At 41.2% G+C, this 25,118-nt stretch overlaps 1 protein-coding gene across 1 annotated transcript in view; it reads left to right on the top strand.

Moving 5' to 3' along the window:
- Positions 1 to 344: 344 nt before the first annotated feature.
- Positions 345 to 25,118, top strand: part of LOC128742832 (dipeptidase 1) — a 39,946-nt gene continuing 15,172 nt past the window's right edge. Inside the window, exons 1-4 of the mRNA XM_053839310.1 lie at positions 345 to 499; positions 598 to 754; positions 14,731 to 14,863; positions 14,933 to 15,330. Of these exons, the coding sequence (XP_053695285.1) occupies positions 345 to 499; positions 598 to 754; positions 14,731 to 14,863; positions 14,933 to 15,330 (843 nt within the window). The remainder of the gene's footprint in view (positions 500 to 597; positions 755 to 14,730; positions 14,864 to 14,932; positions 15,331 to 25,118) is intronic.

Raw genomic sequence — 25,118 nt, 5'->3', positions numbered from 1 at the left:
AAGCTTAACAGGATTGTTTCGTCTTTATGACAAAATGCTAAACAATTTCTCGGACGATTCTAATTGTCCTGTTTCTCTCCTCTACCTTTTCAGATCCAATTAAACCAGCTCTCGATTCAACCGGAACCATTCCGAGTGTCATCAAGGTAAAACCATCAACGGCAGAAGCTGCAATACCGACCCACCGCCTGGGTTCTACTGCAGTGAGGCATTGCTGGCGGAGATCACGACGACTAGTCCCACAGCATCCGCCGCTACCACCGTCGCCGTCGTCGCCACCGCCACCTCCAGCGCAGCCAACGACCACCACCGGACGACGGGGTGGGCGCTGCTGGGTGGGGGTCATGCGTCGTCGGAAGCCCATCGAAGGCTTCCTTCTGTGTGGTCTTTTCTTTTGGACGCTACTGGTGCATCAAATCTCGACATGTTTAGCAATCCAGCTGGAAGAACGGATGGAAATCGTGCGGAAAGTGCTGAAGGAAGTGCCTTTGATCGATGGGTAAGCCCAACCAACGCCAATCCTGACGCCTGGTTGCCTTCGAATTAACGAATAATTTTTTTCTCATTTTGTTTCCCCCACCCTCTGCCTCAAAACAGTCACAACGATCTGCCGTGGAACATTCGCAAATTTCTGAAAAACCAACTGCGGGAGTTTCGCTTCGGCGAGGACCTTCGCGACATTACACCGTGGTCGACCAGCGCCTGGAGCCACACCGACCTGCGACGGTTGAAGGAGGGCATGGTTTCGGCACAGGTAAATATTAGATTTGCTCTTGTTGAATTTAGAATCAGCTCAGGCGGCAACCGCTAATACCTTTTTGATGACCAGCTGAGATGCTGGTGAAGTAAGTGACAAAATGTTTGACTTTAGCATATGCCAGAGACGATGTGTTGATTTGCTTCACATTTTATTTCCTAGGGTGTTAAAAGCCTATTTTTAACGCTGTTTTCAGATTTAATGTGACCAATTTGATTCTAACTTTCACCAAGTTTTGCACTTTGATAGTTTACCGAAATCATTGAACAGTTACTATTGCCTTCTTACAGATAAATTTTTTTACTGTCTTGTTAAAATGAATTTATCACAAAAATTCACGCTTTTCGTCAAATTTAGTCACTTAAGTCAGCAAAATAACAGGCTTTCCATTGATTCATTCCGACAGAATAGATACAAGAAGCACCGTCCCACTGATAACACTTTCACATTCGTCATCTGGGACCTTTCCATTTCCGAGGCCGGCATTTTATTTCACTTCATTTTCGGCCTATCCGGTGCCGGCAGTGCAGTGGTTCAGTAAAAATCAAAACGACTTGCTCGAACGATTCATCGCCCTACCGTCGTTTGTAACGTTCGTAACTGGCACTCGAACTCGAACTCGGAGGAGTGGGTGCGGGTCGTGCGTACTACCCCTGCGACAGAGCCGAAATCATAATGAAAAACTCACCCTTCCTGCTGTCGTCGCTGGCACTGCTACCTACCATTTCGGTGCTACTTCTCACCATCTGTAACTTCATCATCTCCGCCAGCTGCCGTTGCCGTGTAGCCCCGGAGGGGTGGTTCGCCTTCGAATGTCGCGAAGACAAATAAAGAGATGTGATTTAGCACCGACTGATGGTAACGAAGCTGCTGAGGGACCCCCTCTGTCCACCGCCCGGCATCGCAGCACCGTCAGTCACCAGCATTGCTTTTTGCAGTGTGAAAACTCGACGTGATTTTGTGAGCTCGTAAGCTAGACATTCATTTTCACTTTTTTTCCACTTTTAGTGGATTCCCATCTGGTCGGCATTTTACAGCTGCTGATGGTGCCGGAAATGCCGGATGCGCGGACTGACGATGGCGTGGCGTGGGCGGGAACGCTTTCATATTTGTACTTTGTGAAAATCAAAAAAAAAAAAAAAAGAAGCAAGAAATGGTACCGCACGAGTAGCTTCCCGGAAGTCGACTTCAATGAAACAAGCAGAACATTTTGTGGACTTCTTTGTGCAGGCGGACTTGAGTTTTCTTCCTCAGAGTCACTTAAGGAAAACTTGCGAAAATTTGATGCGCCAGATTGACGACCCACGCGAAGCATTATATTACGACTTTTGAGTTATAACAATAATGTAGGTTGATTTAATTCCATCGTAACAACCTAACTATGGCAAGGATAGAAGTGTTTCGCATATTTTTGACTCGCCGTAAAAAGAGAGGAGGATGTGAAAAATGAAATCATTCCCGCAAAAAACCGGATGGTCATACACGTGCGCTGCATCGCATAAAACGAGCAGAAGATTTTTCCCACTACATAGCCGTGTTGGTTGCAGCTAAAATTTCTTTCATTTTTTTTTTCTTTTCTGAAAAATGTCTTCCCAGGAATGTTCATAGCCATACTGGAACGTCTGGATGATTAGGGATTTAACGAGCGCAATCAATGGGGACGATCACATTCCGCCGGGGTTTTGTGTCCCGTTTCCCGTACGAATAGCGGGTTTTTCCCCTGTGCGGTCGCATATTCACCTCTTGCATAATTGCGACATAATTCAGAGTCAAGGACACGCTCCAAAGTTGGAAAGAGAATTGTGTTTGGTTATTTTATTTCGGGCGATTTTTGCTCTTATTGAAAATATTATTCCAAATTCCAATTTATGGCGACTTATTGTACGCTTCGCACTGTTTCGGTCTGTATGGGAATACCACTATACGATAATTCATTTTTTGGTCATGCGAAGACCCTTCTTATGTAAATATTTGTAACTAATACACGTACGTGTGGTCATTATCCTCAACAGTAACAACAGCATATTCTTTATTAATTTTACATTTACATCGTTTTTAACCCAAATGAACCCTCGTCACATGACATATTTTATGCTTCTCGCCATAAAATAAAAACAAGTTAATACCCGAGCAACGGCGAAGGGCAAACTAATATATAACTATAAGTAGTTTGCCAATTGTTGCTCACTTCTCGGTGTTTGAATAATATCTGAAGATATTAATATTATATGAACGTTTACTTAGTTACTAGTGAGGTACTATCATTGTAGCTCCGTAACTACAAAACATATAGCAAAACTTAATTCAGCAAAATTGTAGATAATAACTCGTTTTACAAATGTCCCATATATATGTTTGTCTAATTTTATTCAGGAGTGACGGTACTGTCAAATGAATCAAAATTGAGCCAAAGTATTGAACCATCCCTGTCTATTCGGTAAAAATAGATTATCTATACCTATAAAAATGGATTTCTGTCTGTCTGCCCGAATGTCCTTATAGAATCGAAAACTACTGAACCGATCGGCGTGAAAATTTGCATATGGAAGGTTCTTATGATGATTAGAAAGCCTTCCCCACTTTAGGAGGGGGGGCTCCTATACAAATGAAATACAAATTTCCTCATAACTCGAGAACTAATCAAGCAAATGGAACAAAATTTGGCATGTGGGGGGTTTTGGAGGCAGGAATTTTTTTTAATGATGGTTTGAGACCCCTCACCCCTGTGGTAGGGAGATAAGGACCCTCATACAAATAAAATAGATATTTTTGCGTACCCAATCGAACTCGAGAAATTTTAGACTCTTTTATAAAACATTAATCAATAACAAGACCTCCAAAAACTATCAATAGTAACATTAGATAATTCAGCGCGAGACGGCCACAGGCCGCGAGTGTTGCCGGCGACCTGCCGTCGGAAGCGCCGGCCACTGCGGGGGGCAGCCCCCCGTAGAGATCACCACTATCTATGTTTATTTATTTTCCTAGATCTTCTGACCGCTATTACTTTCCTTCAGTTGGGTCACCCCTGCGAAATGGTACTTTCTACGAAAAGATTTTCCGTGAAATGCTACATCCTGCGTAAGATTTTTCGCGAAATGGTATTCTGCGAAACTTTATATTCCGCGTTATGATCAACCGAGAATTGGTGTTCTGCAAAATGGTATTCGGCGAAATGGTTTGTAATGATGGCGAATATTTAAATGCTATCCGCTTTATTTTATCAGGCTAAGCAATGGGGGAAGTTGTTTTCTACTTTACTGTGAGGAAAATTTGTATATGTTTTAACCCATGAACTCCCCAGAAACTTGCAAAACTCAAGATTGTGACAAAGGTCATCCGAGATTCGCGATTTATGTTCAACACAGTTTAATTTGTGGCAATACGAAGTTTGTCGGGTCAGCTAGTTACATATATATACAATACATAGCACACATCGATGGTATGGTACTCTATGTGACTTCATTTATAATTTTATTACGCGCTTACCGGATGGTATTTTCAGCATTAGCATGCTAAATTCAGCCTACATTCCTATTCTTTTGCAGCGCTCTTCCAAATAAAAACTTGGTCGCTATATAACAATACTGAAACAAATGTAACAATCATAGACTTTAATGTGTTATGACAGGGAATAAAAAATCACGAACGCACAAGAGACAAAGATGTTGTCCCTACTTCAAAATGTAGCGACAATGTTTGATGTAAGTTTGTCACTGTTGCATGGAAGTTAGGACATAGACAAGTTATCGTAGCTGTTTATCGTGCATACAGGAGAATCAAGATATATATAGTGCAGAATGCACCGCTTAAGCAAAACATCATTTTGCAGAGCAACGGCGTGTTTGTTCCACGTTTTTCAACTTCTAGAAGACTTTGGCATCTTTTTTACACTTACTCCTGGTAATTTCTTAACAAAAACCAGTATTTTTTGTTATTTTTGACGATTTTTGGCAAGAGTCAAAATCATTATGTGAGGCAGAACGCCAAAGTCCGTGGACAAAACGCACCAAGTTTGCCCAGTTAGGCGTTAAACGCAACCAAAAAATTTACATTCAATCACGTGTTGTATAAACTCGTAAAACTAGGCTGCCGAAATGGTGGAAGCGTTCGTTATAGCGTTTGTTACATACGCTTGTTTGCTGGGATACAATGGGTTCATATCTCAACATAATTGGCAATAAAATTTAATCATCTACTTTTCTCCAACTGATGTGTGATGAAATATTGTAAGTTAAACAATGTACAATTAGGTTTTAGGCAAATTCTAAGTCCTGTACAATACATAATATTGCTACATTTTTAATAAATAATCCGAAACAAAAGATGTATCGTCAAACGGGGTAACTTGCAACAGTTCTCAACTATTAGTGCAAGTAAAAACTTGTCTGTAATACATTTGAGGATATTTAATTAATACAAAGTTATTAGGTCTAGCATAGAACAATTTCACATATTGAGAAAAAATATGCGATCAATATTGGCTGTTGTAGAATTTTTTAACTAATTTATTACTAGTAACCCCTTAAACGGGGTAACTTGCAACAAGCAATATTTTTTGGAAATTGAACGAATTTAAGGATCTGTATGAGTTTCTTGTGACTTGAATATGCAAATGATAATCCGACATGCGATTTTTAATGCTTTCGCTATGAATATACGCATAAACGTCCTATGTCACGTTGTGAAAAAAATTTATGAGCCCCGTAACGGAAAATCACGAATTAAACTTTTTATATTATTCATGCAGTTGATATTCCTTGTCTGGATCCGATAGAACTGCCTTGTTTAAGGATCATTCACATATTACGTAATGCATTTAGGGGAGCGGGAGTTGTGTAATAACTCATTACACGTCGTATATCCATTATGCAAAATCGCGTCATGAAGTGGAGTGGGGGGATTAAATTATCGATATCTTGGTTACGTAATGTATGAATGTTCATTACGTTACGAGTTACCGTAATTAGACACTGTCATATTGCTGGTCCATTTCTCTCAGTGAGGATATTTTCTTTTTAGCCTCTTCTATGGCCATTTTCGGTATATCCAGAGAAAAACTGGCATATTTCCGACTTACCGAAAGTATCTTACATTCTTCAGTTGTGCTTTAGTATTGCTTGATGCAAAATTAAATGATAACTTGCCTCGTGAAGTTAACGGAACACAGCTTTTTATATCTGCCAGCTGTTGCAAGTTACCCATTGTTTTACGAATAATGTGGTAACAAGCAGGATAAACAATTATTTCAATATATGTATATATATATATATATATATATATATATCAATAAATCAATTATTTCGTTTCCTTATTATTCATTTTACTATAAAAAATGTACGTTAAGCTTCTTTTATTTGAAGTGCTTGTGGGCGACACAAACGTTTTACAGACGAAAAATTGACGATGAATTTGACATCATCTTGTGCGATTTTTTACAAATCACCCAAACAGCAAAAAATCAACTTAACAGTATCCAAGGCTTCTTAAATCTGTTAACAACAAGAATCAGTGACTGATATAGATTAAAAATGGAAGTAACAGATCAAAAAGTACAATAAATTGGATCGATATAGCGTTGTTGCATGTTACCCCGCTGTTGCAAGTTACCCCGTTTGACGTACAGCAAATTAAGAATATTTTATAACTGTTCGATCCCGCTGTGATGCATTCTACCCCTGTTTTGTATTTTGAAGTTTTTTGCAATATATGTTAAAACATGCCTAGTTAATGCCGTGCTTGTGATGAATCATCGAGTATGACAGTATATCAATTAGATAGACTGTATTTATTATGAAATTTGCATACCGACTAGTGGTAAAAGCTTAAGAGAAAACTGTGATTTCTTACATGTGGAATGAGATCACGGATAATCGCTTGATTTTATTGGATGTGGCTATGTTTGATGCTTTTACATTCTACACAATTATGAATTAGCTTGTTTTACACCAAAATAAAATGCGCATTCATAATTTTACCAAATAGTTTCCGCATTTTTAAACAATTAATAGCAAGGCCATTCTACCCTCCCGATGCGTTCTGGACAGTCTTACCCTATAGCAATCTACCGAATAGTTTCTTCGGTGGTGCTGTTTGCTCATCGCAATTTTTCAGGTTTCTTCAAATAGATAGGGTTCGGTGTCAAGATAGGTTCAACGTAATTCATAAATATTGTACAGATTATCGCTTAAGGGGGGGCCCTAATCTAAAAAAATCGAATTTAATTTTTTTTTTTTGCATTTTCGAGAGGCTTATATCTCCAGAAATGTCACGCCAAAAGGATTTTTTGATATCTGATCTCGTTGAAAAGTTACGGCAAAAATTCTGGGATCACCTCAAGGGAAGGGCATTCCAGCATCCGAAAAAAGCATTAACATTAACAATTTGAACAATCATTAATTGATATTCAAACGGGAATTGGCAGTTAAGGCTAAAATGACCCACAATTGTGTGCGACCAATGATTGTGGACTGACTGTCCCTTGTATTACCCTTCTATTAGGTAGTGTAATATTTAGTTTTTGTTGCGCTTTTCCATTTTTACCGTTCCACACACTTACTCAACGACACTATTGTTTGTGTTTGTGTGACTGCTCTTGTTTCTGCCGTAGAGAAGATTAACAATTATCTACTCGGTCGGAGCGGTAGAAACTTTACTTCAATCCCAAGATTAATTTCTCGCTCAATGCTAATTTTTATTGGGAGATTTGGGAGGAGCAAAAGCTAACAAAGGAGTTAAGAAACTGATTTAATGGGGACTCGCTCAACTACGGCCTAAATTTTTACCATCCAACAGACCTTGCAGAAGATTCGGGAGAACAACGTGTTTTTTTTGTGCCAGAAGGGCATTGGGTTAAAAGGCCACTGCAAGAGTCTTGATGATCGTTTACGAACTGCTCATACCCATTGATGGAGTTGAGCCGGAAAGCTGTAATCCTTTGCCCACGCATCATATCTTTATTGATTCCAAAGCAGCATACGATACAGTCGGTCTAGAAGTGGTAGTGGTTCGTGTATTTTAAATCGCTGGTGACCACGGACACTAGTAAGTAGATCCAACGGTGCATTCAAGTGGGAAATCAGGGCTAATTGACCCTACGTAAACAATTAAGAAGCATAGATCACCGTGTGAAGCTGACAATGTACTGACAACGCTCATGAATATACGCGCCCGAGCGGAAGATACTGCGGAAGATGTTTGGTAGAGTACAAACTTAAAGTGGAGTTCGGTGGACGCGTATAAATTACGAGCTACATGCACTACTTGGAGGGTTTCCCATCGTACACCTGGCGAAAGTCGGTAGGCTACAGTGGACCGGGCACGTCGTAAGGATTCCGGACGAGAGGGCGACGAAAACAGCTCTCTTCAACAACCTCAACGGCATCAAGAACAGGGAGGCTCAACGTGTAAGCCGACTCGACCAGGTCGAATGCGATTTGCAACTTCAAAGACGACAGGGAAAATGGCGACGATTGGCACAAGAACGAGTTGAATGGAGGCGAGTACTTGAAACAGCACGAGCACCCCCGGCTATATGCTGCTGACGACGACGGCTAAGTTCAATTTCAAGTTCAATTTTTGATCATATTTCACGTTCAATTTCAAGTAAAATTTCTAATCCAATTTAAAGTAAAGTGAGTCTAGATAGGTTTGAAGTCAGGTTCATTTGCAAATTCAGTTTACGTTCCATTTTAAGTCCGATTTCAAATCTACTTCCATGTCTAAGATGAAGGCCAAATCCAGCTCTGAAAAAAGTCTTGGGTATAACGGTCCCCTCTCTGTCACATGGCAGCACATGTGCTCCATGACTTTCGATACTAAAATCTTAGATAATAAAATGTTTAAGCCATTTAAATATGGATGTTTCTATCTCAGAACATAGTATGAATGTTATTATATAAGCTGTATAGTTTTACTTTACGAATTGCTTGCTAATAACTCTTTCAGATGACCAAAAACATTTAACCACGCAATCTTGGGACGGAGAGGGTTAAAATTTAGCACGGAGAGGGTAGGACAATTAGAATAGGAAAATCACAGGACTAGTGCAACGATCCTACAAGACTCCAGCGGCACCGCCAGGCTAAATTCGAACATACAACGACTGGGTTGACCAACATCGCACCTCGAAGCTAATTGGACCTCTAATTTAATTCAAATTTAATTTAAAATTCCATTTTAAGTAAAATGTCACGTTCAATTCCAATGAAACTGCGCATACACGCTGTTACTATTAATTGCTCACTTCTATCGGCATAAAACGCTATAAAGGTACACTTTTTCGCCAGATATCTTAAAACTCGCAAGTAGGGACGCTCACCGCTACCGTGACAAATGCCGAACCGGAAGGATAAAAAGAAGGCAATTAGCTTATCTGTCAACCTTAAGGGTTGACGGTCATAAAAATATGCCGGTTATTCATCTAGAAAGATCAATTCTCAACCTAGCCCGACAAGAAAGGCGAAATTCCCCACCTACTCCATGTCCCTAAGCGATCTCTTCTTATTTGTTTATTTGTTTATTTGGTGTATAAAAATCATCTGACATAGTGTTTGTCTGAATGATAAAACTAAATTAACATAACTAACGGTACAATGAATACAGGCAATATAAAAACACACGAGAATACAGTCATCTACGAAGCCGTTCTTTAAATGACGATGTGGTGATGTTGAAGTCGAACAAATCTACCACCGCGTTGAAGCTTGCCGACATATATCGAATGGGATCATGTTGCCCATACGAAACACTTCGATGAGGTAGAAACAGAAGATTCCTGGGCCTCAAATGCCTTTCCGGAGCGTACAAATTCAGTTGATGCAAAATACTTGGAGCGTCGATTTCACCACGCAAAACTTTTGCCACAAACACAGCTTGCGCTTCGAACCGTCTGCGCTCCAAAGTCTGAATTCCGAGGAGCTGACAGCGCTCGGTGTATGCAGGAAGCTGGAATCGGTTACGCCATGGCAGGAAACGTAGAGCATATCGCACGAACTTCCGCTGCACGGCTTCTATTCTTGCTATCCAGTTCGCGTTGAATGGACACCAAACAACCGAGTTGGTCTCAAGAAGAGATCGCACCAGGCAACAGTAAAGCGATCGTAGGCACATAGGATCGCGAAATTCATCTGCCACCTTGAACATGAATCCAAGCTGCCTATTAGCCTTGGCAATTATTTCGTTGTAGTGTGGGCCAAATGTAAGCGGAGTATCCAATGTAACACCCAAGTCACGAACCAGGTTTACTCTAGCTATGCTCTGACCACACATTGTATAGTTAAAAGTGATCGGGCTGGATTTACGATGAAATGAAATTGCACAACACTTCTCAATACAGACGGTTAGAAGATTGCTGGAACACCACTGCAGAAAAATGTCAATCAAACGTTGGAGTTCCAAACAGTCAGCAGTATTTCTGACAACCTTGTATAATTTGATATCATCTGCAAACAACATGCGGCAATCATCCGGAAGTAAAGCTGTTAAGTCGTTAATAAATAGCATAAAGAGCAACGGCCCGAGGTTACTGCCTTGTGGTATGCCGGAGAGATTCGTGAAATACGAAGACTGTTGGTTTCCTATCCTCACGCAGAGCATTCGATTCAATAGATAGGATCGAAACCATCGTACAAGTGCAGAATTAACTCCAATTTTTTCCAATTTGGCGAGTAGTATATTATGGTCAACCCGATCGAATGCAGCTTTCAAGTCGGTATAAACAGCATCTATCTGTGCACCTATGCTCATGTTTTGTAAGCAAGTTGCTGTGAATTGCACGAGGTTCGTTGCGGTAGAGCGTTTTGTGAAAAATCCATGTTGATCTGTTGATACGTATTGTTTACAGCTTGCGAAAAGAACGTCGTGTATAATGATTTCGAACACCTTTGAGCAAGCGCAAAGGGATGTTATACCTCTGTAGTTAATTACATTACGTCTGTCACCTTTTTTATATACAGGAAACATAACAGAAATCTTCCATGTCGTAGGAAATAAGCACTGTTGAAGCGACAAGTTACATAGCAGCCGCAACGGACGTATAAAGCTAGCTGCGCACCTTTTCAAAACACATGAAGGAATTCCATCAGGACCAGCTGCAAACGAACATTTAACTTTATTGATTGCAGCTTCGATGTGACGATCAGTTATTGCAGGTAGATTAAAATCCAACACTTCGCTAGGAGTGCTACTCATTGCCGTATTGGTTTGCGCAATTGTAGCAACTGAGCTACGAAAATTATGCTGAAAGTGTTCAGCGAACAATGTACATTTTTCCAACATCGTGCTACCATGACAATCACCTAAGAACATGTCTTTAGGCAATCCTTCCTCCTTCCTCTTACTGTTAACGAATGACCAAAAGATCTTTGGATTCAATCTAATATTACGCTGCATTCGATGCGTATATCGTTTGTACAAGTAGCGTTTATATTTGCGATACTGATTGCTGATACGATTAAAATTCTGCTTCAATAAAGCATCACGCAGTCTGCAGTATTTACGTAGCGCCAGGGATCGCTGACGCTTGAGTTGTAGTAAGCGAGAGTTTGACCACGGTGGTTTACGCAACGGTCTGCAGGGAGGGACATAATGAGCCAGTACATTGTTAACAGCATCATTGAAATATTCGATAGCATGATCAAGTGGCGGGTTAAGTTCTAAAAACCGCCAATCGATTTGTGATATAGCATTACTCAAAGCATCATAGTCGGCTCTGCGAAAGTCCAAACTCGGTTCCACTGGAGTATTTTCGAACTGGACGGGTAAGCTTTGGTGAACCGTTATGGCCAGCGCTGGATGGTTAGGGTCGAGCGGGACTAGTGGCTCAGCAGCTTCGAACAACTCGCACATACTTTCATTGTTAGTCAGTATTAAGTCAAGAAGACGATCGTTACTATTAGTCACGTAATTAATTTGAGAAAGACTATGTAAGTTGAACCCATCCAACAAATCGAAACTGGCAGTAGAAATGTTTGAATGGAGGTAGTCAATGGAAGGGGAATTGTTGTTTAAGCGAATCCACCGTAATCCAGACTGATTGTAGTCTCCAAACAGCATTGAGAGATCATTCGGCTGCAGACGAGACATAATAGAGCCGATGGAGTTAATATGACTATCTACAGCGTTGGCATCAGCTCGGCGATCAGGTGGCAAATATATTACGCCAACACTGATTTTGCGAATTGGTGTCTTGATCATCGCCCACAGCTGTTCGATTCTGTCGCAAACTGGTGTCGGGTCAACATAACTAATCAAACGCGTTGAAACAGCAATCAAAACTCCTCCTCCACGTGCCTTAGCGCTGTTAGTGCTATTGCGATCACAACGGTATACATTAAAATAGTTACCAAAGAGTTGCACAGAATTAATCTGAGCATCCAACCACGTTTCCGTCAATACAATGACATCGTAGTCATATTCAGAAGCCGCCAAGAAGAAATCATCGATTTTTGTCCGCAGTCCACGGACATTTTGATACAAAAACCGCAGTCCAGGAACATCGTTGTCGAGTTGATGGTGATTAGCAAGTAAATGTCTAGAAGGTACGGGGATATCAGGTGCCGAATTAATATTGATAGAAGAATACTTGCCTACACTAGCAAGCTGGAAGACCCCTTCTCCATTCTCAAACACAGGACCGGGACGACTGATGAGCGCTGGCTGCAGTGGCGCGACTGTGATGAGTGGATTAGGGGCTTCCAAAATGCTTGTTTCGGTGCGTCCCGGGCCAGATCCAATGGTGGAAACTAATTTAAAGGTGTCAGATGAGGATTCGTTGAAGGCTGCGAGGGAACCGACTGTACCGTACGTTGAAATTTTGATGCTTTCGGCCCCCAAAAATCCTTAGAGCTATTTCTCTCTTCAAATTGCCGAAAATAAATCCCCTTCGGCCAGATGTTAGCATCAAGCGCAACTTCTTTAAGCTCAAGATCAAAGCCAACTTTAAAGGACACGAAAGCAAGCGTTTTTATATCAGCATCTTTTTTAATCAGCTTTCGAACATCTGGTTGCGCACCAGGTACGCATTCCTTAACTAGAGCCGATATTTCATCCTCAGACACATGCGGAGCGATGCGTGATAGATACAGCCAAAATTTTTCCTCCGGTTGGGGAACTGTATCCACTAATTTAGGAAAATTTTCGACGTTTCTAGCTCCGCTAATCAAATTAGAAAGCATTCTTGGTCGTTTGGGTGTATCACCTGGTGAAGCAATTCTAGGGCGTTTATTACGGCGATTAGCAGTCGTCGTTATGGGAATCGTTTTGTCCTATTCCACCGACAAGCAGATTCTATACCGTATAGTACAGGTCTCAATTCGCGTGTTCACTCGATATCTCCATAGTGGGTAAATTTCTGTAAACAGAGCCAGGCTGAGCGGAGGGCGTCGCTCACACTCTCACCGCTTACCAATTTACGCTCTTAGACTTCCGGTCACGTTGAGAATTGTGGGTTCAAGTCGCACCTGCCCTAATTCAATATTTTTGGTTTATAAATCGAAAAAATTTCAGTTCATCCAATTAATCGCATTTTCGCATCATAAATTTACCCTCTTTCCAAAAATATTCTGCCCCAATTTCCTCAGTGTAAAGAGGTTATATAGAGGACTATATTACTGAATACAACCAGAAATTTTTTTTATCAAGTTGGAATATCTTTGTTTTCTAGTATCGTTATAAATATATGACACTATAAATACTTCAATCGTTTACAGCAAGTATTGCGAATTAGTAATCTTAATGAGACTAATGAGTCTTATAATCTTGCCACCCCAAATCAAACTGCGTTCTTGATGCAATCAAAAGGTATAATTAATGTTTTCTCTAATACAGCTCAGTCCGCTCGAAAAATTGCCTATTAAGCACTTCGGCACACCATTTCACTAACGAACTTACAGTTCTTTGAAGAAAATAAGCCTAATTCCGTTCACTCGTATTCGAGCTTCAAACAGTTGCTTCCATTGTGCTGATCCGTCCGAGACCTTTCCTTATGTTCGAGGGCCCATTGTTTTTCATTTTTTCTCCCTCTTTCACTCTCTGACTCTCTTCGCTGGTAAGTACGTATAATGCCTTTTTCTTCAGTCGGCGGATTTCCCGAGTAGCGTTTCATCTTCATTAGCGAAGTGGATCGCCACGGACGGACGGACGGACGGACGGTGGCACTGTGCTCGTACTGGTAGATGCTGGCGATGTCAATCTACTTACCCGGCGGCGGTTAAGCAGCTACATGCCTTGTTCTACTGCGCTGCTGGACGCACGCCGCAACGCAACGAAGCATCCTTTATTAAATTCCGTGCCATTGTCATTTCGGTCTAAGCCCTCCGTAAGAGAGCTTTTGTTGTGATAAACTCTGTGGAATGCGGAGTTTCCCGCTGAAATGGATTATGAAAAAGATTATTTTCGCCGGGAATGTTTTAATTTGTGTCAGATGATGTGCTTTGAATATTTTGTTTCTCGTTTTTTCCACTTGCTTCGTTAGAAAATATCTTATGTGATGCAACACTTTCATCTTTCATTCAATCAACCGCCTCAGGACTCAGGAGAAAAGAATTTTTCCATCCTGAACGACGGCAAACCAGACAGCAGTGCAAAGCCACTTTGTTATTGCTACTTTATTTGTTTTATGATCTTCGTTAACCAACATTCACTGCTGGGAGGTGGCGATGCCAACTATCGCTGTACCGGCTTCTGCATGGTTAGCCTCCAAGGATTGCAACACAGTAAGTTGGCTGTTCTGTAGTAGCCATAAATGTTTAGGCCTGCGGGAATGGGTCTTGCGCGTAAATCACGTCGTCATCCCTTTTATTCTATACCGCAGCGGCAGAGTAGCAGACGCGCCTGCAGCAGCACCCGGTCTGGTTGGAGCTGTCGCATAATTTACGACCCGTCCGTGATTTCTAGTATAACCGATTGTTCAAATCGTACTCTAGTGTATACGTTACAGTGGCTGATGATGCGCTTTTCTTCTGTCATTTCAGTTCTGGTCAGCATATGCACCGTGCTCCTCGCAGCACCTAGATGCCGTACAATTAACGTTAGAACAGATAGACTTAATACGCAGATTAGTGAATCTGTACCCGCAGCATATGGCACTGGTGACGACAGCCGACGGTAAGTAATCATTGGTTTATTTAAAAACTCTCAACGGGAATGTGAATAATTTTCTTCCCCATCTGACAGGCATTGCGGAAAGCCATCGCTCCGGCAAGCTGGCCAGCCTGATCGGTATCGAGGGTGGCCACTCGATCGGTACCAGTCTGGGGGTACTGCGAACGTTCTACCAGCTTGGAGCCCGCTATCTAACGCTAACGCACACCTGCAACACACCGTGGGCCGACTGCTGCAAAGTTGATGAACCGGGCCGGGTTCCCCACATCGGGGGCCTGTCGCACTTCGGCACGCTGGTGGTCACCGAGATGAACCGGCTCGGGATGATCGTCGATCTGTCCCACGTGTCGGTGCCAACGATGCTGGACGCGTTGGCCACCTCGAAGGCGCCCGTCATCTTCTCGCATTCGTCGGCCCACGCCATCTGCAACAGCTCGCGGAACGTGCCGGATCACGTGCTGAAGCGGCTGGTGAGTGTTCTTCTTTTGCTATAATATATTATCTATATAATACAACAGAGAAACCTGCACAACACATGAAGATATTTAGAAAAAAATTATAATTTTAGATAAAACAGTTCGAAACAACGATTAATTTATTCTTTTTTTATGAAATTAACCTAGTTGAAATCTTTATTGAATAATATCATAAAGTGGGACCAATTTTGGACCTACCCACTGTTATGGAGAAAAAACTATTGCCCTATTCTTCGCCAATAAAATTACTTTAATTACACACCCATTTCATGGTGATAAATTTGTTTTCCAGGTTCGTGGAAAGCACAAAAGCAAATTGTGCCGAATAATCGAAAGCTTGCCAAAAATACCATCCTATGCCTCTAATATCTGGAAAAACACTTCTTATTTATCGAGCAAAAGAGTTGAACAAATTTTAAATGCATTTTCTATACATTCTTCGGATCTCTGCTCTTTGAACCCATAAAGAGAGCCGTGAAAAAAAAAATACTTTTGTTTTTGTTTTTAATTTGATTCTTATTAATTCGAAATTATAAATTATTTTCGATCGTTTCACCACACTGAATGGTGTCACAAATAGTAATCAATATACGTTAATTAATAGGATTACATGGAATTTTCTATTTAATACATCACTGATTCTTTGAAGCTTCCTTCTTTTTCCATAAATTTTACAGCGATCCGCACATGCTACTGTATATTTATTTCAACGGTTAGTGGACTAAACACGAGGCAAACAAAAGTTGTTCCAGTAAAATCATGATTTTTGCTTTTCATATACCTTTTACACCCACAGTGGTCCCTATAGCCTCTTATTTGGCACCTCCTATACCTGCATCATCGTAGTGCCAACCGGAATATGAGCAACCTTAGCGGAGATCGGGTATCCATCCCCGGTGGAAACTAAGGTCATATACCAACAGGGAAGGAGGCACAGTGTTGTCTCGGCACTATACGATGGCAGCCCCATCACGAGACTTGATAGCGTGGCCCTTGTCCACCTATCTAAATTCAACACGCAGAAAAACAATCAAAGAAATTCTACTCGGAACATTCGGCACGGACAAAGGTGACGAAATAAGGATTTGGAACGGAAACTTGATACCTGAAACTGCAGATCGCTGAATTTCGTTGGTGGCAACAGGGTGCTGCTCGATCAGTTACAACCCCGAAAGTTTGGCATCGTGGTACTGCAGGAGATCTGTCGCAAAGACCAATTTTACCAGAGTGGTGTGGAGTGACCAACGAGCTGGGCACAGGCTTCGCAGTGATGGGAAAAATGCAGGATAGCGTAATGGACTGGAAAGCGATCAACGAAAGGATGTGCATGTTGAGGATAAAATTCCGTTTCTTCAACTATGTCATCATAAACGTACTTGTCTACACGAAGGTGCACCTAACGACGATATGGAAGCGTTCTATTTGTTTATTTGTTTATTCTATAAAAAATCATCTGACAGCATATGGACTTAATGATCTAAAGTAACATAATATATCACATGCTTCTGTAAATTCGCTGACGGAAGGTCTTTGTAGACACGTTAAAATCAAATAAATGATAAGCCTCTTGGAATCATCCGCTCACACTCAACATTGGGTCATTATTGCCATATAGGTACAGTATTTCTAGGAGGTTGTCGTAGCCACTGTCTGGGCCTTAGAATGCGCTGTGGTGCGTAGATAAGAAGTTGACTAAGCAGGGCGGGACTATCAATTTCACCTTGTAAAATTTTTGCACCAAAAACAGCTTGGTTGGCATTTCGTCGATCTTCCAATGTTTCGATGCCAATCAATGCACACCGGTCTTTATAAGGAGGCAGGTCTTGCGGATTCGTCCATGGAAGGTTACGTAGCGCGTATCGAACAAACCTACGCTGCACAGATTCGATTCGGGAAATCCATATCTCTTCATATGGCGACCATACAATTGACCCGAATTCGAGTATAGATCGAACTAAAGAACAGTACAATGCGCGTAGACACAGTAGATCAGTGAAATCAGCAGCAACTTTCGAAATAAAACCAAGTTGGCAATTAGCCTTGTCCACAGTAGCAGAGTAGTGCGCTTCGAAGGACAGTTGGTAATCTAACAGAACGCCTAAATCCTTAATTTGATCGACACGATTCAAAACAGCTCCGTCGATGGAGTAGTTGAACAGAATGGGATTCTTCAGACGTCGATAGGAAATCACACGGCATTTTGCTATACTAATCACGAGCCGGCACCACCTGGTAAAGCTGTCAAGCATATCCTGTAGACGGAAACAATCATCTAGCTTGCGGACGACGAGATAAATTTTCAAATCATCCGCGTAGATCAACACACAACTGTTCGGTATAATCGAAGAGACATCATTAAAGAAAAGAGCGAATAGAAGTGGTCCTAAGTTACTTCCTTGAGGAACCCCGCACTGCGGACTGAATATTGTTGATTCAGCCGATCCTATCTTTACATATAGCTGTCGGTTTGCTAAGTAAGATTTCAGCCAATCACACAGTCAATCTGAGAAGCCGAGACGTCGAAGTTTGGCGTAAAGTATTTCGTGGTTCACTGTGTCGAAAGCAGCCTTGATATCCGTGTATATTGCATCAATTTGTACACCAGCAACCATCTTGCTGATACAGAAGGAAGTAAACTCACAGAAGTTCGACTCCACAGATCGCTTGCGAAAGAATCCGTGCTGAGATGATGTAATGTAGTTTTTGCATGCTTCAAAAATCACTTTGTTCAGTATGGTCTCTAAGCATTTCGACCCGGCAGACAGCGAAGTTATCCCACGATAGTTGGCAATATCCGTTTTGTCTCCTTTTTTGTATACCGGCGTCATACACGAGCTTTTCCAGATTGTAGGAAATGTTCGACGTTGCAGTGAGAGATTGAAAATCGCTTGCAGAGGTTCTACTAGAGCACCGGAATACTTTTTCAGCACACACGATGGGATGCCGTCCGGCCCAGCAGTATATGATGACTTCAACTTCGCGAGAGCCGCAACTACCATCTCGGAATGAATACTGAAAACATCCACGTCCACAACGTCGGGGGGAGCATAGCGAACAGCGTTGCTTATATCTGGATCATGGAGGGCTGCGGTAGAGTTGAATACATTCCCGAAATGTGAAGCAAAAAGTTCGCACTTTCCATCGACAGTGGAGGCGGTTAGATCACCTAACTTCATACACGTAGGTAGACCATAATCCTTCCGCTTAGAGTTTACAAACGTCCAGAACCGTTTCGGGTGCCTGCGTAAGCTACTTTCTGTCAGATTGAGATGTTGTCTATACAGTAGTCGATTGTAGCAGCGGTATACTCGACTCGCTTCCTCAAATTGGCGTTTAGAGAACTGGTTTTTATGCAGACAATATTTCTTTAGCATTTTAGAACGTTGTCGTTTCAGATACCTTAACCGCGCATTAGACCACGATGGATTTTTCGGAGGTCTAAATGGGGGTACCACCTCAGAGAAACAGGGACGCAATTTATTATTGAAAGCAGTGACTGCGTTCTATGTGCAACTGGAGGCAATGTACGACAGCTGCTCACGGGACATCAAGATCATCAACGCGGTTTTGAACGCTCAGGTCGGCCGGGAAGCAATGTATAGACCGGTGATCGGGCCCCATAACCTGCACACCTACACGAACGATAACGGCCAGCGAAGCATCCACTTTGTAAATTTCCGAGAGTTGGTGATCAGAAGCACTTTCTTTCCCCGCAAAGATATCGTCAAAGCCACTTGAAAATCACCTGACCAACGAACCTCGAACCATATCGAACATATTCTTATCGAGGGCCGGTTTTTCTCGAACATCACCCAAATACGCACTTTACGGGGTGCGGATGTCGACTCGGACCATTACCTAGTAGCGGTACATATGCGCTCAAAACTATCGATGGTTTATATCTCGCGTCACAGCCGTCCTCCTCGGTTAAACATTCGGCAGCTAAACAACTCGCCAATTGCCGAAAACAACACGCACGTACTGGATGAAGCCCTGCCTTCTTCTGTGAATCTAGATGCCTCAACTCTCGAAAACAGATAGAGTACGATACGCTCGGCCGTCAACGAGGCCGCAACCGTGGTGCTAGGTGTGGAAACCTCGAGTGCACGAAATGATTGGTTTGACGGGGATTGCCAAGAAGCGATAGAGAGGAAAAAAAGAGCTTGGGAAAACTATCTGAGCATATCCACGAAAGGGAATTTGGCCAAGTATCGACGAGCGAGGAATGAGTCGACCACGATCCTGAGAAGGAAAAAGCGCCAGAAGGAGGACAGAGATCGTGAGGAGCTTGAACAACTATTCCGGGCTAATGATCCCCGGAAGTTTTACGAGAAGGTGAACCATACACGCAAGGCCCACACACCAAAACCTGACAGGTGTAGGGACGATGGAGGGGATCTAATCGCAAATGAGCGCGAGGTCGTCGACAGGTGGAAGCAGTTCTTCGAAGAGCACCTCAACGGCGATATAGCAACAGGAGACGCAATGGAAGTTAACCTCGGAGTACCTACAAACGACAACAGCGTACCGACTCCCGATCTCGAAGAGATCCGGCGAGAAATCGGTCTGCTGAAGAATAATAGAGCCGCCGGAAAGGACCGATTCCCGGCTGAACTCTACAAAAATGGCCAAGAATCGCTAGCCATGGCACTTCGCTGGCTAATTTCAAAAATTTTGGAAGAAGAGAAACTACCGGAGGAGTGGATGGAAGGTGTAGTCTGTCCCATCTACAAAAAGGGCAACCGGCTGTAATTGCTGTAACTACCGCGGCATTACGCTGGTCAACGCCGCCTTCAAAGTGCCCTCCCAGATTTAGTTGCGTCGTCTATCCCCAATAGCAAGAGAATTCGAAGGGCAGTATCAAGCGGGCTTTATGGGGGCCCGTGCTACTACGGATCAAATTTTCTCTCTCCGACAAATTCTCCAGAAATGTCGAGAGTACAACGTGCCCATGCATCATATTTTCGTGGATTTCAGAGCAGCATACGATACCGTTGAATGCGAACAGCTATGGCAGATAATGCACTAGTACGGTTTTCCGGACAAACTGACGCGGCTGATCAATGCTACTCTGGAACGAGTGATGTGCTACGTGCGCGTTCCGGGGACACTCTCAAGTTCTTTCGAATCGCGCAGAGGGTTACGGTAAGGGGATGGACTGTCCTGTATGTCATTCAATATCGCTATTGAAGGTGTGATCCGGCAAGCGGGCAGCGAAACGAGAGGAACGATCTTCAGCAAGAGTAGCCAACTCATAGCCTTTGCAGACGACCTCGACATCATTACTAGAAACCGTGGGACGACGGAGGCAATCTACGCCAGACTAAAAACGGAGGTTAGGAGGATAGGGTTACAAAATAATGCGTCGAAAACCAAATATATGGTAGGAAAAGGCTCCCGAGAAAGTAATGTTTGCCTCCCACGGACAGTGACGGCGATGAACTGGAAGTGGTTGATGAGTTCGTATATCTGGGATCTCTAGTCACCGCCGATAATAGTACGAGTAAGGAGATCCAACGACGCATTCAAGCTGGAATTCGAGCCTATTTTTCCCTCCGCAAGACGTTTCGATCTAGGAGCATACGCCGCCGCACAAAGCTGACGATGTACAAAACGCTAATAAGACCGCCCAAGTAACAATGTCGATTTTAAGGTGCACTTGAAGAGCACTTGTGCACTTGTAATTCTACAAAACTGTGATAAAACAGCCATAAAACCCTTATAAAGCGAGGGAGACCCACACTAATGAAGGTTCTCAAGAAAATTTCTTCTTTTAAAACTTGTAATTTTTATCGATGTGATATCCAAGAGTCGCTTGAAACTAAAAGAAAACCGCCACAAGTGTTGATGATTTCATGGTTGTCTTTTCAAAGAACACTTGCAACATATCTTACACTTTTCATAGCCTTAAATGTTTTAAATTGACCAAGAGCTATAAGCTATAAGCATTCACAGATAGTACCCAGCTAGCATTTTCATATGTATAAAAAAGGTAAAAATCAGCATTACGTACAGATATACATGCTCAATAAATCGTATTTCATGCGCAAAATTGGCATATCCGTACTATTTTGGAGGCGATATACGTGATTACGAATAATTTTGAGCATTACGACTATATAAGTATTTATATATGATAATATCCGATTAAGCGCGAGTCGCTCCGTACTACTCTACGATTTTGTGCTGAAAATCGTATGTATGTCAGTCATTATCATTATATACGATAAAAAATCAACTTGATCCCACTTTATCCAGCTTTAGTTACAATTTCGAGTTTGTTAGGAGATATTTACGATAGTTTTCGTACATTGATATACGAGTTGGTGCTAGCTGGGTACTATTTCGAAATAAGTATAAATGAAAATTGAAAATAAAAATGGTGATAAAAGCAGCCGGTTTATTGACCATAAATGAGAAATTTTTTATGTCACGCTCAGTTTGTCGATGTTTTGTGACATGAAAGTTAGAAAATTTTAACGCGCCAGATTGTTGAAAAATTTGATTAATAAAAAAAATCAATGATTTTATGAAGAAGTTGATAGCTACAAAATTTTTAACTAATTGTGGCAAAAAACCTTTTATATGTCTAAACATTTATTTAAAAAGATAAGATCACTAATGGTATTGCATAATACCATATTTATAAGCGCCCATATGCAATTGGCTACAATTTCAAAAGTAATCAAAATAGCCCTGTTCGCCATTTTTTCAATGGTTTTACCTAAATCAACCCGAAAGCGCTTATTAGACTAACATTTCTAGCACAAGACGATGAAAAATTTTCCAAGTGCGCCATAAGTTCATCAATACTTATTGTATTCTTGAAGAAGACAAGTTGCGCTTGAATAAGAGTTGTTTGTATTAGGGTTTATTTCTAATTCCCGTCGTAGTAAGGAAAGCCACTTTAATTTTCATCATTTCTTAGGTAGATTTAATGAATACAAAAATTCTTGTGCTGATTTGAGTCAAACACAGTTACCTTCCGACCCGTGCACTTTGAATTCACTAAAAAGCGATTATTAAAGCATTTGATTGAAATTACGCAACTGACTTCATTACTTAAATTCGTCGTACCGTTTTAAAATCCGTCCATCAAAAATTTTCATCGTCCGAACTAAAAATCACAATAATGTTTACGCAGCTAACGCGCATGTATTTGTGTAGGACGGCATGACAAATGTTATTCTGCAAGATTTATTCTGTAAGATTTTATTCAGCAGGTCATGCAAGTTTTCCCGGCTGGAGAATAACAACAATGCGTTGCGTAAGATGTTTTCATTTTATGAATGACGGAAATTGAAACGATTAGTCTTCGTCGCACGAAAAACGTAGGAAATTTGGCTGCTAGGAATTCTTTAATGAAAAAAAGCATTTAAATAGATCTCAGCTCACTTTGATTGATCGTCAATAAACTAAAATATTCGGAAATAACTAATTTTGTATTGTGTGTCATGAAAATCTCTGATATTTTTAATAATTTATGTTGGATAGGACGGGAATAGGCAATTACGACGAAGCAGCGACATACCCTACTTGAGGGAACCAAGTTTTTTGCAAGATAACCATTCTATTATAAACAAAGAAAACGTCACCGAAGTATCGACGTAAAGTGTTGTTTGTACTGTTTGGACTGCACGACAAATCCATGCTTTTAATTTACAATCGTTCTTACAAATGGTCGGTGTTAAATCAGACTGGACCAAGTCGCAAAATTTAAAAAAATGAGTTAATGACAGCAAACGATCAAGGAATTTCTAAGCTACATTTTACACTAATCAGACTACATAAATGTTGCAAACAGCCAGAGTTATGAGAAGATTTCGAACGATTCATAGCTATAAAGCATTCAGAGCAGCAAATTTTGAACGCGTTTTTCTCGAAATCAAAGTTTTGTCACTTGGTTCGGTCTGACTTAACGCCGACCAAATATACTTTAACTGCTTCAATGCCTTCAAACATTTTTCATGCAGACATCTGACTTATGACCTCTATATTCAGTTTAAAAAATACAAAAAATTCTCTAGAGGAAACCTGCACCGTCTCTGGCAAATACATCATTACCGGCACTGTCCTTCCCCAGCTCAGTTAGTCCTGAGCTCCTGAGATCTTTATTGTTTTGTGACTTCGCTGATTGTTCATATGAAAGAGTTTTCAAAATATTAGATAGATTTTCGCTTAATTTTCGTTTAAAAGATCTGTATTCTTCAATTTTCTCCAGGTTCAGACACCCATTTTGACAGATTAGTTGTTTACGCTAGAATGTTATTATTCAAGAGTATGATTTCTCTTTCAAGAATATATGATTAAAATCAAAGTTTTATGGCAGTATTATTAAGATAAACGAATTTTTCAGAAGAATGTCATAAGTTTTTGTCAAAACTATTGTTAAGTTTTAGGGAGCGTCGTTTTTAAACAAAAATGAAATATCCTTTAAAACCGCTCATAAAGTGAATTACACTTATTGATAATTTAGTTTTATGGGTGATTTTTCAAGTTTCCTTTAGTCATACTTTAGAAATGTTAGTCAAATAAGGTAAAATTCACTTGAGAAGAAACATCATAAAACCTAATAGACTTTGCAATGCTCCAATAAAACTACTATAGGGAATGAATAAGACCAATTTGCTGTTGGATTATTACTTGGGCGGTAGTCCTCTACGGACTTGAGACAGTAACATTGTTTACGGAAGACATACGTGCATACGTTTTTGAACGAAAGGTGTTGCGGACTATTTTTGGCGGAGTACAAACCGAAAGCGGAGAGTGGCAGAGATGTATGAATCACGAGCTACAGACACTGCTTGGAGAGATTCCCATCGTATACCTGGCGAAAGTTTGGAGATTACGGTGGGCCGGCCACATCGCAAGGATGCCGGACGACTGTGTAGTGAAATCCGTTCTCTTCAAGAACCCCACCGGCACCAGGAATAGAGGGGCTCAACGTGCCAGATGGCTCGACCAGGTTGAAGCCGACTTGCGTGTGACGAGACGCGCAACGAATTGGCGACGAGTAGCCCAGGAGCGAGTACAATGGAGAGGAATTCTTGATATGGCAAGAGCCACTCCGGCTCCCGGGTGAATAAGTAAAGGGCCAAATAGATATCTTCCCAAGGTATGCGCAAGATGGTACTATTACCAATCGATTCCTTACCTTTTGTTACATACGAATAGGTATCTTGTAAGATTAACCTGCGGCTTCTAATTATTGCGATTACGACCTCATAGTTACCCAACCACTACAGGTTTGACTCTCAGTGTAACTACCAATTCTAAGAAACTGATAAAAATAATATACAGAGCACTGGTATATAGAAAATTTAAACTTGACTTCAACCAACAAATTTCAGAGCATTTATTATAATACAGTAAATTATAAATTTGCTTAAAAAACTCCTCAATGCCAGGCAATGAAACATAGAATACACTTGCAAAGCAAATTCTCAACCAAAGCGAATACACATCGAGTTTGGCTTACTTCAACAGTCAGTTTCTCTAGCATCCTCAATTTCATCCTAATTTATTATTTACATTTCAATTCATGTTCCAAGAAATCTATTTCACTGAAAACTTCTAGAAAATAAATCGCTCTAAAAATAATTCTAAATAATTAACATTGCGTAACGTGTACCAGTGACGTAAACCTTAATACTTACAACTTTTAATTAGAAAATTTACGGAGTTTTCCTAGAATAGGAGACCTATCACAATTGAATGAAAGCATTTGTACGTCATGAGTACCGGAAATTTTCTTGCACAATCTGCCTTCGAAAGTAAAACCA

Source organism: Sabethes cyaneus, chromosome 3 (genome assembly GCF_943734655.1).
Source record: "Sabethes cyaneus chromosome 3, idSabCyanKW18_F2, whole genome shotgun sequence".
Taxonomy (NCBI): Eukaryota; Metazoa; Arthropoda; class Insecta; order Diptera; family Culicidae; genus Sabethes; species Sabethes cyaneus.
Note: the sequence above shows the minus strand (reverse complement) of the source record. Positions and strands in the feature narration are given on the sequence as shown.